The sequence below is a fragment of the Heloderma suspectum genome, chromosome 3 (genome assembly GCF_057233095.1).
Source record: "Heloderma suspectum isolate Gila_16-S chromosome 3, 16-S_ref, whole genome shotgun sequence".
NCBI classification, from domain to species: domain Eukaryota; kingdom Metazoa; phylum Chordata; class Lepidosauria; order Squamata; family Helodermatidae; genus Heloderma; species Heloderma suspectum.
Window position 1 is genome coordinate 187480734 of NC_139460.1, and position 15447 is coordinate 187496180.

The 15447-nt window shown below is 44.0% G+C and overlaps 1 protein-coding gene and 1 pseudogene across 17 annotated transcripts in view; one reads left to right on the forward strand and one right to left on the reverse strand.

The window, feature by feature from the left end:
• Window positions 1-15447, reverse strand: part of CAMK2G (calcium/calmodulin dependent protein kinase II gamma) — a 269130-nt gene that overhangs the window by 71639 nt on the left and 182044 nt on the right. Inside the window, exon 13 of one of the 17 annotated variants that reach the window (XM_084841439.1) lies at window positions 8033-8095. The exons of the other annotated variants lie outside the window; for them this stretch is intronic. Coding sequence (XP_084697565.1) covers window positions 8033-8095 — 63 coding nt within the window. The remainder of the gene's footprint in view (window positions 1-8032; window positions 8096-15447) is intronic. 17 annotated transcript variants of the gene reach the window in all.
• Window positions 3288-3927, forward strand: LOC146350547 (metaxin-2 pseudogene; annotated as a pseudogene).

Genomic DNA, 15447 nt, shown 5'->3' on the forward strand with positions numbered 1-15447 from the left:
TTTGTGTGCTTTTATGTAAATGGCTTTTAAACTTTGTATATTGTATTTTAATATTTTAACTTCTGTAAACCGCCCAGAGAGCTTCTGCTGTGGGGCAGTACAGAAATGTTTAATCATCATCATCATCATCATCTATAGTTATGGTTATGTATTCCTGTTATATCTCTGTATTTTATCATGGGTATTTCTGTGGTGAAAGAGAGAGAGATGAGTGAAAGGAAGAATGGTGGATTTGCATATGTGTGATGATTGGCTGAGTGAGTGAAAGGGGGTGGGGATAAGATTTGATAGGGATATAGGATTTTAGGATTGAGAAGTGAGGGAGAAGGAGGTCTGTGGTGATTTGTGAAGTGACTGACAGAGTGTGAGATCTGGAGTACTGTGTATGAGAGAACATACATTAACAGTGCCGTGAAAAGTTGCTTATTTACTGTTGAACAACTTATTTGCTGTCGTTAATAACGTGTATTTGTGTAATCAAATCCTATGCCCTCTGCTCTTGGGTACAAAAGGGGACGGTAATAAAGGAAACAATGCAGGTGATATTATAAACAAGTATGTTCTCGCAGATAGAGGACTGAGTGTGGGTTGGACCTGAACCTTAAAGGTCCTGGTGGCAACGTGATTGTGTGTGGGGAAGGTGTTTCCTGCTTGGGGTGAGAAAGGCCTTAGAGAAGGGGTATTCTCACAGGGAAGGGGGGGACGCCACAGGTAGAGGCATAAGCTGTGGGATATGGGAGGAAAGCCTGTTGAATTTGAAATGAAAGAGAAAAGAGTTGTTGAATTTGATACTCAAGAGAAACTGAGGAAAAATGGCAGAGTTTATGAGTATGAAGAAAGAGGCACTTGTGGAGATATGCAAAATGTTAAACTTTTCTTATGAGGGGGAAAGTGTGGAACAACTAAAAGCGATGTTGATAGTGGGGGAAGTCTCTAGTGAAATGGAGGTAGAGGTAAAAATCACAGACCCTACATATTTAGAGATTCTGAGAGAACAGAATCCGATTGGAGTCATGGGGGAGGAAAGAAAAGCAAAGCAAATGGAAATGGAGTGGGAGAAAACAGAGACAATGGAGAACTGAGATGGAAGAAAGGAGAGGAAAACTGAAAATTGAAGTGGAGATTGAGGTAGAGAGATTGAGAATGGAAATGGAGGGGAAAGATAAGCCACAACAATTTGAGGACGAACTGTTAGCTTTGAAAAGAGGGGGAGGGGCAGGCAGACCCAACAGAGAAAACCATTACAAGCCAGCTGAGTACAGAAATCACCCTATGGGTCTGAGAAGGGAGCAGTTGAGAGATAAGGAACCAACTCCCCAGCCTAAAGAGAGTGTGACAGGATTATTTAAACAAACCTATAAAACTGAAGGCAGAACATGTTATAAGTGTGGAAAGATGGGCCATTTACAATTTGTCTGTACTGAGTGCTCACAAAAGCCTCCTCTACCATCTACAGTCGGAATGGTATAGAATCATAGAATAGTAGGGTTGGAAGGAGCCTACAAGACCATCAAGTCCAACCCCCTGCCCAATGCAGGAATCCAAGTCAAAGCAAAGTATAAACCATGGAAAACCATTCAGACACTCCACAGTATGTACGTTTCTGTCAAGTCAGTTTTGAGAAGGTCCAAGACATTGATTTTAGGCTAAAAGATGTTCTAGTGGAGGGGAAAATATATTTGGGAACCCTGGATACTAGTGCTGAAATCACACTGATCAGAAAGGATTTAATTACCTCAGCAAACATAATTCCCCATGAATCAGTGAAAATAAAAGGAGTCAGAGGGGGTCCAAATGAGATTCTTCTCACCAAGGTGAAGGTCTCAGGGAGGGGAAAGAATGGAATATACAGTGTGAGAGTGAACTCTGACCAGGATGAACCAGTTATGCTTGGGAGAAATATTATGGGAGCAGAAGAAAAAAAAATATTGTCACCAGAGGTCAGAAATGTAGAGCGACAGTAGGAAGCTTGAGCTCATTGACGCAGGGTGACAGTGTAACAGCGGTGATAGGCTCTGTGCCTGAGACACAGTGAGAAAATGCTGAAACAGCTGATTTTCAGGAGAAGGGGGGCAGGGAAGCAGAAACAGAGCTAACTCTGCCTATACAGGACTTGGGTGAGGCAAATGAATTCAAATAGGGGGTGCAGACTGGTATTGGCCCCAGGAGCATAACCAAGTCACCTGTAGTGTTAGAGGGGCCTAGAGATTCATAATGCCTTGCTTAAGTTCATTATTAGTGCAATTCCCTTGCTAGTAAGCCTCTGAGCATGTGAAGATGAGTCAAAGGGCCGATAGCACAGTCTAGCACATTCCATACTAATGAGTAGAGTATCTAATCAAGATGTGCCTGGGAAGCCAAGGTTGTTTACCTTCAAGCTGCAGGTGGCCGTGCTGAGAACCAAGTGCTGTTAGTCTATGCTGGGAATGTATGCTAGGGGGCACTTGCTGCTGTTATGCTGCCTCATTGCTAACATGTATGGTATAAGACCCATTGTACCCCATGGCTCTGGGTTCAGAGAAGCTGTCTGATCCAACCATTGGGTACGCCTATGTGCTGTGAGTTACTCAGTAAAGTACTCCTTGTAATAAATCTGGGTCTGATTTATCACTATCTTGGCACCTCTAAATTAAGAGGTCAAAGCCCACAGCCAGGGAAACACAAGACTGACAGTAGCTTACAGTCGATAAGGGACTAGGCTTAACACAAGAAATCCCCTTTTCTGATAACACCAAGGAACAGATTGTGTGGGGACAAGGTTTATTTGATGGGCTGTGATTACCTAGGGAGAGACAATCAAGCTGTGAACCGGTGACACAACTTATAGTCCCACAAAAATTCAGGCCTCAGTTACTGGAGCTAGTTTATGACATCCCCTACGCAGGTCATTTAGGAAATGGAAAAACTGAGCAAAGGGTGCCAGTACCATTCCACGGGCCCAATGTTCCCAGGGAGGTGGCCTCATACTGCCAGGCAGGGGAGGCTCCCTCACGCGACTTACTAGCAAGGGCGAGGGATTCATTAGAACTGTGACTGATTTCACCACAAGCTACCCTGATGTGGAAGCTCTAAGAACAGCGTTTACTCCATCCATGGCAGAGGTCCTATTGAAGATATTGATGGAATTAAGTTTTCCCACTGTATCACTTCCAGCTTGTGGAAGTGTGAGTCTGAAGTGGTGCAAGGTTTGTAGAAGCAATGTAGAATTGAACATCTGGAACCTACTGCTTACCCACCACAAACCACTGGCTTGGGGGAACACGTTAGAGGGACTCTAAAAGAAATGAATGAGGACTCTTGTGCAGACTTACTACCTGCCAGTCCAAATGTTTGGTAGGGCAAACGCAACATACATGACCCCATCTGGAAAAGTGCCATGCATTCAAGTAGGAAACCAAGTCGTTCCAGAACTTGACCCCTTTGCCCCATTTGAAAAGGCTAACGGCCTTTGAAAAGGCTAATCAAGATGTGCCTGGGAAGTCCCAGAAAGCTGAAATGAAAGTTTACATAGAACTAGGCAGTAGTGTGCTTTTGATTGCACAGCTGTATCTGGAGTGGTGTGATGATCCTACCGTCCAGGGGATTACACACCCAAGATATGGATCTCTGTATCCTTGGCTATTTAAGCATGGTTGGGCTGATCAGAAGCAATGGGAGGTCCAGCGTAAAATAAAAGCTATTGATTGGGGCAGAGAGAAACTTGATCAGACACTAGAAGATGTCAATCAATGTTATCAAGCCCATTCCCAAAGATGTGGAACACACCTGTATTTCTTTAACAAGAAGTCAGTGGTGACTGCACCTGATTTCAAGTGGCCTTGCCTAGTTACTACAGAGAAGGCAGATTCAGGACTTGGAGTGATGTGGCAGAAGTGGAGAGGAGGAGTGAAGCATCCTGACCCCAATCTCAGCCAAACATTATCCTGACAAGAGGAAGATTACCCATGGGCGAGGACAGAGGGCATGGCAATCGTGTGGGCGGTGGACTGGGAGAAGATTCATCCAGCTGAGAGATCATCCTGCATTGACCTGGCTGCAGTCAAAGAAGAACACCAATGCCATACTACTGAGATGGACTTGGAGACCTCAGAGGTGCTGGCTGGACATTGCACAGATACCTGGGAAGGACAATGTAGCAGCGGACACTCTGTCTCGGCATGAATCCTTTGAGGAGCCTATGACCTGAGATGACGAAAGGACTGCATTTCTCCATGGATGCTGCAACCTGACCTTGGGCACAAGATCAGGTTTCTGCTTTTGTTAAAGGGGAGAGGAATTCCTGTGGCGTCCCCCCCTTCCCTGTGAGAATACCCCTTCTCTAAGACCTTTCTCACCCCAAGCAGGAAACACCTTCCCCACACACAATCACATTGCCACCAGGACCTTTAAGGTTCAGGTCCAACCCACACTCAGTCCTCTATCTGCGAGAACATACTTGTTTATAATATCACCTGCATTGTTTCCTTTATTACCGTCCCCTTTTGTACCCAAGAGCAGAGGGCATAGGATTTGATTACACAAATACACATTATTAACGACAGCAAATAAGTTGTTCAACAGTAAATAAGCAACTTTTCACGGCACTGTTAATGTATGTTCTCTCATACACAGTACTCCAGATCTCACACTCTGTCAGTCACTTCACAAATCACCACAGACCTCCTTCTCCCTCACTTCTCAATCCTAAAATCCTATATCCCTATCAAATCTTATCCCCACCCCCTTTCACTCACTCAGCCAATCATCACACATATGCAAATCCACCATTCTTCCTTTCACTCATCTCTCTCTCTTTCACCACAGAAATACTCATGATAAAATACAGAGAGATAACAGGAATACATAACCATAGACTTATTATATACAGACATGTAATGTCACAGAGACCCAGATGTCTAATATTTGGGCAGTATCCAACACTATCATTCTGCAAACTCAAATAGCACTAAGTGGAGCTCAGCCAAATCTTTCTGTTGTGCAAGCACTTGTGCATGATGCTTGTGCAAATGCTTGCACAGTGCTTGTTTACATGTAACTTTAGTTGGATTCTCCTCTTGTGCACAGTTTGGAACTTGGTTCCTACTGGTGCAATGACACTTGCCCTAGTGGAATGACCCAGCTAGATACTGCCCTTAAAGTCTAGGATCTCTAAACCTGACTCTTCTAAGACAGTCTGATCCAAGATTTTGAATAGAGGTAGCAACAGCAGGATGCTCTCATCACTGATGATGGCAAGTTAGGACATTTTTGCCAGTGTTATGTGTATTAACATTAATTTCCTAAAGTACCCTTATTGGGACTAGCAGCCTGCCCCAAACATGGTGTGTGCTCCTGAAATGATTTTTATTCCAATCAAACACCATACATATTTGATAGGTCAAACCATCCTGGGTTTAAATTAGTGGGCAATGAGTAGTCAACAGGGTCAAAGGACTGCAGAAAATCCAAGCTTTCACTATTTTTTTTTTAAAGAGGGGGGATTTGTATCCTTCACAGTTGCAAAAATAAGTTTTAGCATATCCTGACAAACATTTCCCAAGTGGTACTTAGGGCTGATGAATTCCCCACCCCAGTTTAACATATGGAGTATTGCCAATTAGTCTGATAAGTCTTTGCACCAACAACAGAAAACAGGAGAAATAAGCTTTGCCGCTGACAAGACAAAGTAGGGAGAAAGCCCGCTACAAGAAAAGATAGGAGGCTGGAAATCTAATGTTCTTATTTCCTCTCATTTTTTGTCTCAACTCTCCCAGGGCTTGATTATAATCCTATCACATAGTTAAACTAGACATGATGAGGCAACTATGTGTATTAGTCATGGGACTGTCTATTTGCATATAAAAGTGAGTTGTGTGGGGGAGCTATTCTTTATGTGAAAGTGCACAGGTGAAGGGAACAAAACCACCACCACTCTCACTGTTCTTCAAGCAATTTTCTCCCAGTTTAGTTCTAATACTAGAAGTGAACAAGGTTAGAAAGAAAAATGCTTCAAGAATGGAGCACAGTGAAGAATGGTAAGGGAATTTACCTCTTCACATCCAGTTGTTCCATTTCATGTAAAAAATAGATACCCCATCCCCTTTACATATGAACAGGGCAGACCTATGAACAAAATGCACATGGCTACCCAATTACATCTAGTTTGGTCCAAAGCTAACAGGACTGGGAAACAATAAAGGCAGACTTTGCAGCTATACAAAGAGCAGGCCTCTCTCACTTTAAGAGAGTTCTCTTGCAGGTATAGAAGATTTTGGAGCTGTGACTGTACTCTGAATCAAACATAGCTTCTGATGTATAATTCAGTTGCTTCTGCGCAATCTGGAAAACTGGAACTCACTCTCTCTTTTCTTAAGAACTTGCTTGTCTTAATAAGAATCTAGCCCTCATAATTACAAAGTACAGTCTGAAAACATTGACAGATTCAGCAGTTACAAGCCCTGGTTGCTTTCCTGCAGCTGCCTTGAGGTGCTTGTCACCAATCATTTCCAAAGGCCCAACACTACTCCCTCCCACTCTATGACAGGAACATTGGACTACAAAGTCCAAATTCTGCAATGTGTGTTTCATGGCTACACACGAACTGTACCCAGAAACAAGCACGCAAATAAATGGGGGCCTGTGAGGAACCTCTGTGAGCGTATGGAGGTGGATAGGCAGGGAAGTAAGGGAGAGATAGGAGGACGGTTTTCATCCTTCCTGCCCCTGTCCTGTTTGTTCCTCACCTAACAGGCAAGGGGGCCCTGGGGAAGCTAGCACCATGTTCCTGGAGCTCTGTGAAGGTGGTGCCAGGCACCTTCAGAGTCCCCTCACCTGACCGGTCCATGAAGCCAAGCAGACAAGGGACCCCTGGGAGGCTGGCAACTCAACTCAAGACCTCTCGGGATGGGGTGTTGTGCCTGAAGGGTGGGAGCATGGGGAGCTTACCCCTCCTCCCCCTTGGACCCAAGGCCATTGTGGAGGCTTGTCTTGAGCTCAGTAGATGACTGTGGCATACAGCATTCATTCTAAGTCCAAGGCACTCTGGCCAATGTAATTAGTACAGGGCTGGAGTTCAGGCTAACATGTGAACCTGGTCATCCCCTTCCTTGGCCCAGAACCCAACACAGGGGTCTTTGCTTAGATGAAGGGAAATGGGCAGCAGGCTGCCATCCTACCCCTAACACATTCAACCCTAGCTGAATAAAGGCTTGCGCCTGCACACTCCTCCTTGCAGCCAGGACTTTTTGGCAGAAGAAGACAGCGTACATGTGCATATCTCAGAGAGCAATAGTTTGGGAGGCATCCCTCTTCATTTCTGACAGAGATGTTGAGCATCTTTAGCACTGGAAGAGACCTTTTCCTACTCTATCCTATACCCTGCCCCCGCCCCCAGTGCCTGAATCCATACACTCCACAGGTGTTACAAACAGATGATATATACACCATTTGGAACCACAATTTTGCAACTGGAGAATTTACCATTTCTGGTTTTAGAATTCTAGACCCACTTCTATGCTACTGAAAGCTACTGCCTAACACCAGATCATATAGGAAAATATAAGCCATCCTACATCCTTCTCCTTAAACATGACAGGTCCCTATTTAGAGCCAGACTTTATTATATAATAACATTCCATCCTTGCCTTGCTCAGACAGTTTGTTAACACACTGATGAGCTCATTCAAAGATACTCATTGTTGTAATAGCTGCACTCACCTTCTGAAACCCAATCAAACAGCAGGCAATGGCACCCCACACTATACCAATCCCTGCCTCCAAATCTCACGTGCTGATTCACTGCAGGACTGGGTTTAAAACCCAACATGCATACTTTGTTAGTAGATTCAAAATCCATGAGGTTATGGTTCTTGGTTAGATGGATACCTTAGTGCATGTCCATTTCTCAGCCAGCAAGCATGGATGGTGTCTCACTGGGTGCACAAACACTGGCATGCTGGATTTTACTGGCAGTGGGGTTGGTGAAGGGTGGGCAGGTGGGTGGACAGGTGGTTCTCGGTTCAGGCACTCAGGAGATATGACTCATGCCACATACCTTGCTCAGCCAGGCCGGCAGCACTCATGGCGGCCGAAGCAGGGGCGGAGCTCTGCCTGCCAACTGATTGGACACAATCATTCAGTGGGAGGAGCCATAATAAAGCAATAAAGGCCCAACAGCAACAAGAGAGCAAGGTGCAAGTAAATTAGTTTTTAAAAGAAAGGTAGGGAGAGAGAAAAGATGGAAGAGGGGAAACACAGTATTACAAAAAAGTAATCTCTTCCCCTTTAAACATGAAGAAAAAACTACAGGAGCCAGCACAGAGGGTTGGGACATCAGGAATGGTGTTCAGAAAGCAGCAGGATGTAGCTGTAAACAATATTTATGAAACAGGCTCTCAGATACAGAGTTCTAGGTCAGCAAAGTCTAAGAAAAGGATAGTAATACAAAATAAGGCTAGTTTACATATTTCATCATCAAAGAAGCAGTAGTATAGGTTTCGGGGAAGAAGGAACCGGAGGGTGCTACAGACTTGCGTCCAATCTCAATGCAGTAGCTTTATACTATACCAAAATATGAGAGAAATAAAAACATAGATGCATTAAAGTGACCAGTCAATAGGTAGGTTTGGGTTTATGGGCACAACTGCATCCTCAACCAATGTGTGCCAAACAGGCTCAGTTAAGAAAAATTAAGTTCAGTATTTGGGAAATCAACATTTGAGAGTAGGAAATACAAGAACCTGACATGTTTTGAGCTGCAGATCATTAGGAGTTTTTTCCAAAGTAGTATTTCTCATAGCTCTCTAGTAGAAAAATGGAAGTTTGTCTCCCCAACGCTCAGAATTCTTGAGCCACCCCCTACAGCTTGAAATGCTTTGGGAGGGACTAGATAACTTTGTTTAAAGAATCCCGATACCCAATTTATTTAACTTTCACATTGTCAGATATGTGATATATAATGATATGTGATATTCAGTGTGATATTCAATGAAAAAACATCCCCACTCCAATGCAAACCAGAAGTGTTAAAATTGTACCTTTCTGACAACTGGTATATGAAAAAACAAAGTTCAGAAGTTGTTTAACTACCCAGAATATTTCAAACAAAAGGACGAAGGAAGTGTGCAACTGTATCCCACCACTCAGAAAATGTGCACAGACCAATGAAGTATTAGGGCATCTTGGTAGTTCTGCAGAAACTGTCAACATCCACCTAAAAGCAAGACAGGATAGTAAAACATGCCTGACATCATGGACGGTATTTCAAGGTGATGTGCAAAGTGGAGAACAAGCTGCCCAGAAGCAGGAGGGAACTTCTGGAATGTTCTATTACAGAAAAAAGTAGTGGCCACATTTTCAAAGCAACGTATCCAGCCACTGGCAATCTGGACTTGCCATCTCGGGGTTGCTTGACAAGTCCAAGACCCTCCAAAACAAGAGCAGATAAACTGGAGACCTGCTTGGAAGACTATTACATTCATATAATGCATTTCAAGCATCCAAGGCACTCCACATACAAAAAAGCAATCCTCACAAAAGATGTGTAAGGTAGGTAGTACTATCATCTTGAGTGCAAATAGAGGCCTGAGTCTAGGAAAAGTGCCTAAAGCCATCTGGTGAGTTTATGGCCGAAGTGAGATTTGAAGTGGAAGACTTGCTGCTCACAGCTCACATTCTTAGCCACTATGCTATATTATCATGCCTCATCAAGGCCTGCCCATTTGCAAATAATGAGGGGACAAAAGGAAGAGTTATTTGGAGAATGGAAACCAGTTTCAGTTAATGATGACTGGCCATCTCCCCAAACCAAGTTCCTCTACCTCTTTCACCCCTGCCTCATGAAATCAAACAAAGACTATCATATTGGTCCCTGTTTGCCATTTTGTGCAGAAATTCCAGACTATATGTCTGTATTTATATATAGATCACCTGGATTCTCTCACTCAAACGCATACATGAATTCATTGTAACAGCTCTAGTCTCAGGGATGGCTCACATTTGCAGGTTCACCACTTGAAGATGTAATCACATCACTTCATCACCAAGGTATGATTTGCACAGTCACACTGAGGCTTGGTCCAGTTTTTACAGGAATCCAAGAAACCCTGTGAACATCCTGGTAAGTTCCAGACCCTGCAGCGACCCACCCACCTTGGGGGTGGGGTATGAAATGCATCCCACATTTCCTTCCCATCACTTTGAAGGAGCCATCATATAAACACGACACGTAGAATGTTCATACACACATTACCAACGCACACGCAATTTTCAATGAAGGGCTATTTCATATATTTGACCAAGTGTAACTGGCTTAAGTAATCATGAGTAGAGATCAAATAATATACATGTATGTGCAACCTAACTATTAAATATGTGGCTCCCAATGCCCATTGATACGCTCAGGTTTTGTCAGTGAAAACTCCGTCCACACGATGAGGAGTCTGACTCGGCTCCTGGAGCAGCGTAGTGTTCTTTTAATTCATTTTCCCCTCAAAGCAACAGCAATAGAATGTGGAGTGCACCCTGGAGTGCCTCAAGGTGGATGGGTTGCTGCACCCCATACCAGGGCTCTGTGACTTACCAGGATGCTCTCAGGCTCTGCCTGGAAATAAAAAAAGACTAGGGAGACATGGAAGTCAGTGGCCTGCTGGATTCTGTAGCCATGCATTTGGAGTGGTCAATCAGCTCCTCTACCCAATATTTTCCTGCTCCTTAACCAATCTCAGGACTGGTCTGGTGAACCAAAATGGGGGGAGAAGGATTTTGTGAAAAATATTGCCCTACGTGAAATGTATCCCCTTGTTTTAGTGATTTTTTTGAGGAAGAGGGACTGAGAAATGGGGCAAAATATTAGCCTATTTAAGGTGAGGGCAGGAAGTGCTCTCACTCTGATTTAGACATCAATAACCAACTCCAATTGACATGATAATGTAGTATCATTACAATGCCTGCTATCCCTGATTGGCTAGGTTCTCATCCTTACCCACCCCTTTGTAAATGATGTCAAAGCTTCAGGTCAGGAAAAGAAGCCATTACATGTGCATTTCACAGAATCACAGAATAGTAGGGTTGGAAGGGGCCTACAAGGCCATCGAGTCCAACCCCCTGCTCAATGCAGGAATTCAAGTCAGAATGTAGCAGCCATATCGGGGGTCAGACTAAGTAGCCTCATGTTACTGCCAAGTTATTGTTTAGCAAAACAAAAATGTGGAAATCTCCTGACTTGTCAGCAAGGCTAAGGTTAAGTCAAATTGCATACCATGTTCCTGTTCTTTGCTTATTGTATATCATGTTCTCTTCTGTTCTCTGCTTATCATGGCTACCCTATAACCCATTTCTTGTATTATAAACAATGGAGCTAGGAGAAGAAATGTTGAGGACTGCAACCCCACATGGGAGGGAGAGGAGGAGCCATTTCCTATGTGTCACAATATCTATAAAAACAATGTGCTGATGTAAATCGGGGCTTCTGGCTCTTTGGAAATGATTCCAGCCTTAAGCCCGCGCGTTAAATAAAGAAACTCTTTTTCCTTCACTCCGTGGTCTCTCTGTCTCTGAGTTCTGCAACATAAATGGTGCCGTGACTCGGATGTGGCAGGCTCTGAGACAGAGAGGTGGCAGTTGCCTGCTCTTAATCGCTGCACCGGGAGGGAGAGCTTGGCGCATGCCTCCTTTTCTTGGCGCCACCGACCTTTTTGTCGGGTGAACGGGAGAAAGCCTGCGCCGGGACCGCCCAAACGGCAGCAAGCGGCAAGAGAACCTTGAAAAGCGGAGGAAGTAACTTGAGCCCTGCCTATACTGCAGCTGCAATTGAGTTGAAACCCACACTGGAAGCCTTCAAGAGAAAGGCAAGTATGGAGTAAAAGTGGGCCCCGCCTTTAGGGAGAAAGGCACTGGGCAGAAAAAAAGAGGGCCCCACCTTATGAAGAAGGTCAGTGTTGGTATACATATACAAAAGAACCTACCCCTTGAGGGTAGAAGGGGGGCCTGATCACACCCCCGAGCAGGCACTAGTACTCAGCAAGGCGCTGAGGAAACTGCTTCGCTCTAGTGGAAACGTGGGAAAAGTGGGTGGCAGGGACATATGAAGGAAGTGGTGAAAACTGATAATTGTTTATCAGTTTCAGCTACTGCGGTTTCTGTTGCATACGGTTGACCGTCTGGGTGCCCAGGCCAGTAGCAAAGTGCGTGGTGTGAAATTCCTTTTGTGTCGGCCAGTGAGACCCCTTACTCGCTGACCAATCCCCTTCCCTCTTTGTGTCTGTCTTCATCTTAGGAGGGAGGCTATGGGAGGTGGGGGAAGCAAGACTTGCACCCCCTTGAGATGTATGTTAAAAAAAAAAAGGAAAAAGATTTTTTTAAAAGGATTCAGAATAGAGAGAGGAAACAGCAAAAAGCTCAAGGTCAAGCTGAGAGAAAAAAAGAACAAGATCTGAGGCTGTTAATTAGAGAAATGTTGCAGGACAGCTTGGCTTTTAATGAAGCGTGGGAGTGTGAGGCCGAAGAAGTAGCTGTTAGCCTAGCACGCCAAGAGGGGGGGCAGGAAAACTGCCCACAACATTCTGAGTTGTGCAACATCATCACCTCGCCTAATTGAAATGAAATCCCTAAGAAATAGAAACTAAAAATGAAGACCCAGAAGATGAAGGCACAAAATGGAATAAAAGTGAAGAATCAGCCCCCAGGGCACAGGCTAGACCCCTCTTCGAGTGAAAAGTGTGCCATAAGACTGTCCCAAGGCAAAATGAAGTGGAAAGACCATGATGAAGATCTCTGTCAAGGTAGCCGTGTTTAGCTTTGAACTGTCCTAGAATTTCGTAGAGCCTGTAGACCATCAGCTATATGATTTCTGAAGAGCGTAACCATTAAGCTTTTGCCGTGGGATTCCCTGCAATGAAGAAATCTCACTGATTTGAGTGTCCAGTGTTAGACTGCCTGAGTGTGTGTGCTGAAGAGACCGAGAAACCAGACAGCATGTTCCTGGCCAAGCCAAAATCACGCTACTACCATGCTCCTGGAAGCTGCAATAAACTGTGTAAGCTGGGAGACCCAACCTGATTGAGAAGAAAAGAAGATATTTGAGTAACTGTTTTAAAAAACAGTAAAATCTGTGTAGCTAGCTAGCTGACGCTGTCAGTGATGTTACAACTTTAAATTAAGACTGTTTTCCTGTTTGAGACCCCAGCGAAGAAAGCTGACCCGAGTTATTTGTTGCCTGTGCCGAAGCAAAAATTTAGCTGCCCTGTCCTGTTTTGAGCTTGGGATTTACAAATACAAACAAACTGAGAAGCTTGCCTTTGAAGTCCTGCAAATCACCCCACCGCCTCCCCGAAGAAGATTAATGGCTGCCTGAAAAATGCAAGTATAAGGCGATGCCCATCACCCCGCAGCGTCCTGAGTTTCGGCACTTTGCTTTCATGTACCAAGTTGAAGGGGAAGAGAAGAAAAGAGGTGTGTGTGTGTGTGTGTGTGTGTGTGTGATATTATAAATCCCTGGCTAGCTTGTCTAGTGATAGATAGCCCCGAGAGCTTCCCCCCCACCCCAATTGCTAGATCTGCTCCATCATGCCTTACCATGCAAAAGGTGTTTTCCATTCATTGTGTTAAATTGCAGAAAAAGTTTGTTGTGTATATTTTATGATTTCTTAAATAACATAAAATATGTGATATTTGCAGATTAGTGTTAGTTGCAACTCCAAATGAGTGTGGTTCCCAATGAATGACAAGGAAAAAAGACAAAGTCAAGTAGAGAAAGACAGAGGCAAGTAGAAAAAGACAGAAATAGAGAACGTAGCAGACAGATAGAGAAGGGAGAAAAAGAAGAAGAAAGAGAAGGCAAGAGGCAAAGAGAAAGAACATTTGTAGAGAAAAAGTGTGGCCATAGTTGCCCCCAGGGTGAATTAAAAGCAGCTGATTATGCCTGGAGCTTATTACCTGGGGTAAAGTAGCCACAATAATGTAATAGTTCTTTAAGATGAAAAAAATGTAACTAGAAGGAGAAGAAGAGCCTATCCCAAATGTGTGTCATTGGGACTAGTGTAAGGCAGAAAGGTTTAAGTAAGTGAGTTTAACTTAAAAAAAAGACAAATGAAGAGATAAGGCTGGTGCATAAAGAAGAAAGTTTTATGTAAAAAGTTTAAAATATGATCTGCAATACAGGCAGATCAGCAAGAAAAAGAAAGCAAAAGAAAGAGAGAGAGATTTCTGTTCCCATACTAATAAATGAAAGTGTTATCAAGCACTTTGTTTGGGAAGCGAAGTCTGTTTACAAGAAGCTGTGCCTGAGAACCAAACACTTCTAGCCTATGCTGAAAATGCTTGCTAGTGTTGTGCTGCCTCATGGGTAACATGTATGGTATAAAACCCATTTAGCACAATAGCTCGTGGTTCAGAGAAACTGTCTGATCCAACCATTAGGTATGTGTGCTGTAAGTTACCCAATAAAGTCTCTTGTAAGTAAACCCCCCCTGCTGGAATCCCAAAACACAAGCGGGGCTAGAGCACCTCACCCAGTATCAAACCCTGCTGTTAGAAGCCATGAAGGCAGGTATAAAGAAGTTAGTTAATATGACCAAAGTGTCTAAAGTGCTGCAAGGTGCCACCGAGGCCCCAGAGCGTACTTAGAGCGTCTTTTAGATGCCTATCGCCAGTATACCCCCCTCAACCCAGAGGCCCAAGAAGATGTGGACAAAAAAATAAAAGAAGACCCAGCAGAGGCAGAAGATTCTTAAGAAAGAACCAGTGTGCCCAGTGTAGACAAGATGGACATTGGTGGCATGAATGCCCAAATAAAATGAATCAAATACACAAAGGAAAAAACCAAAAGAGCCAGAACGGGCGAGAGAGAAGACAGCTTGAGAGGGGCCGTGACATTAACTGTGAGGAGCCGTGACATTGACTTCATGATTGACACTCGAGTGGCATCAAGAGCAAGCAAACATGAACCCTAAACAAGAAGTCCAAACATTGGGCAAAGTTCTTCAAGCCCAGCATCGCTTTGTCTTAGAAAATAAGCCCCCAATTCCCATCACAGAAGTTCATCCTTTCCAACCAAGTGATAAAGTATGAGTTAAAGAGGGAAAAAATAACCCTTTAACTCCCAAGTAGAGAAGACCGAAAACTGTTATACTTTCCACCCCCGCAGCTATAAAAGTAGCTGGAGTTAAACCCTGGATACATTGGACACGAGTCAAGAAAGCGAGAGGGGGGGAGTAGACTGTAAACAAAAATCCTTTGAAAGGATTTCTTTCCTTTTCAAAAATCCTTTAAAAATTATTCTGAAAAAGCAGTAAGAAGACTCAGGCTAGACCTTACTGTGGGCACACCGGGAGACTGTCCACCCTGCGTACGGTCAGACCTGCAACTGGAGAACTGAAGAAGGGGACTAGACCCTACTGCAGCTTGCCAGGTAAATAGCTGCCCAGCATACAGTCAGATCCCAAAGAAGATCAAACATGCGTGTTGTAGTGT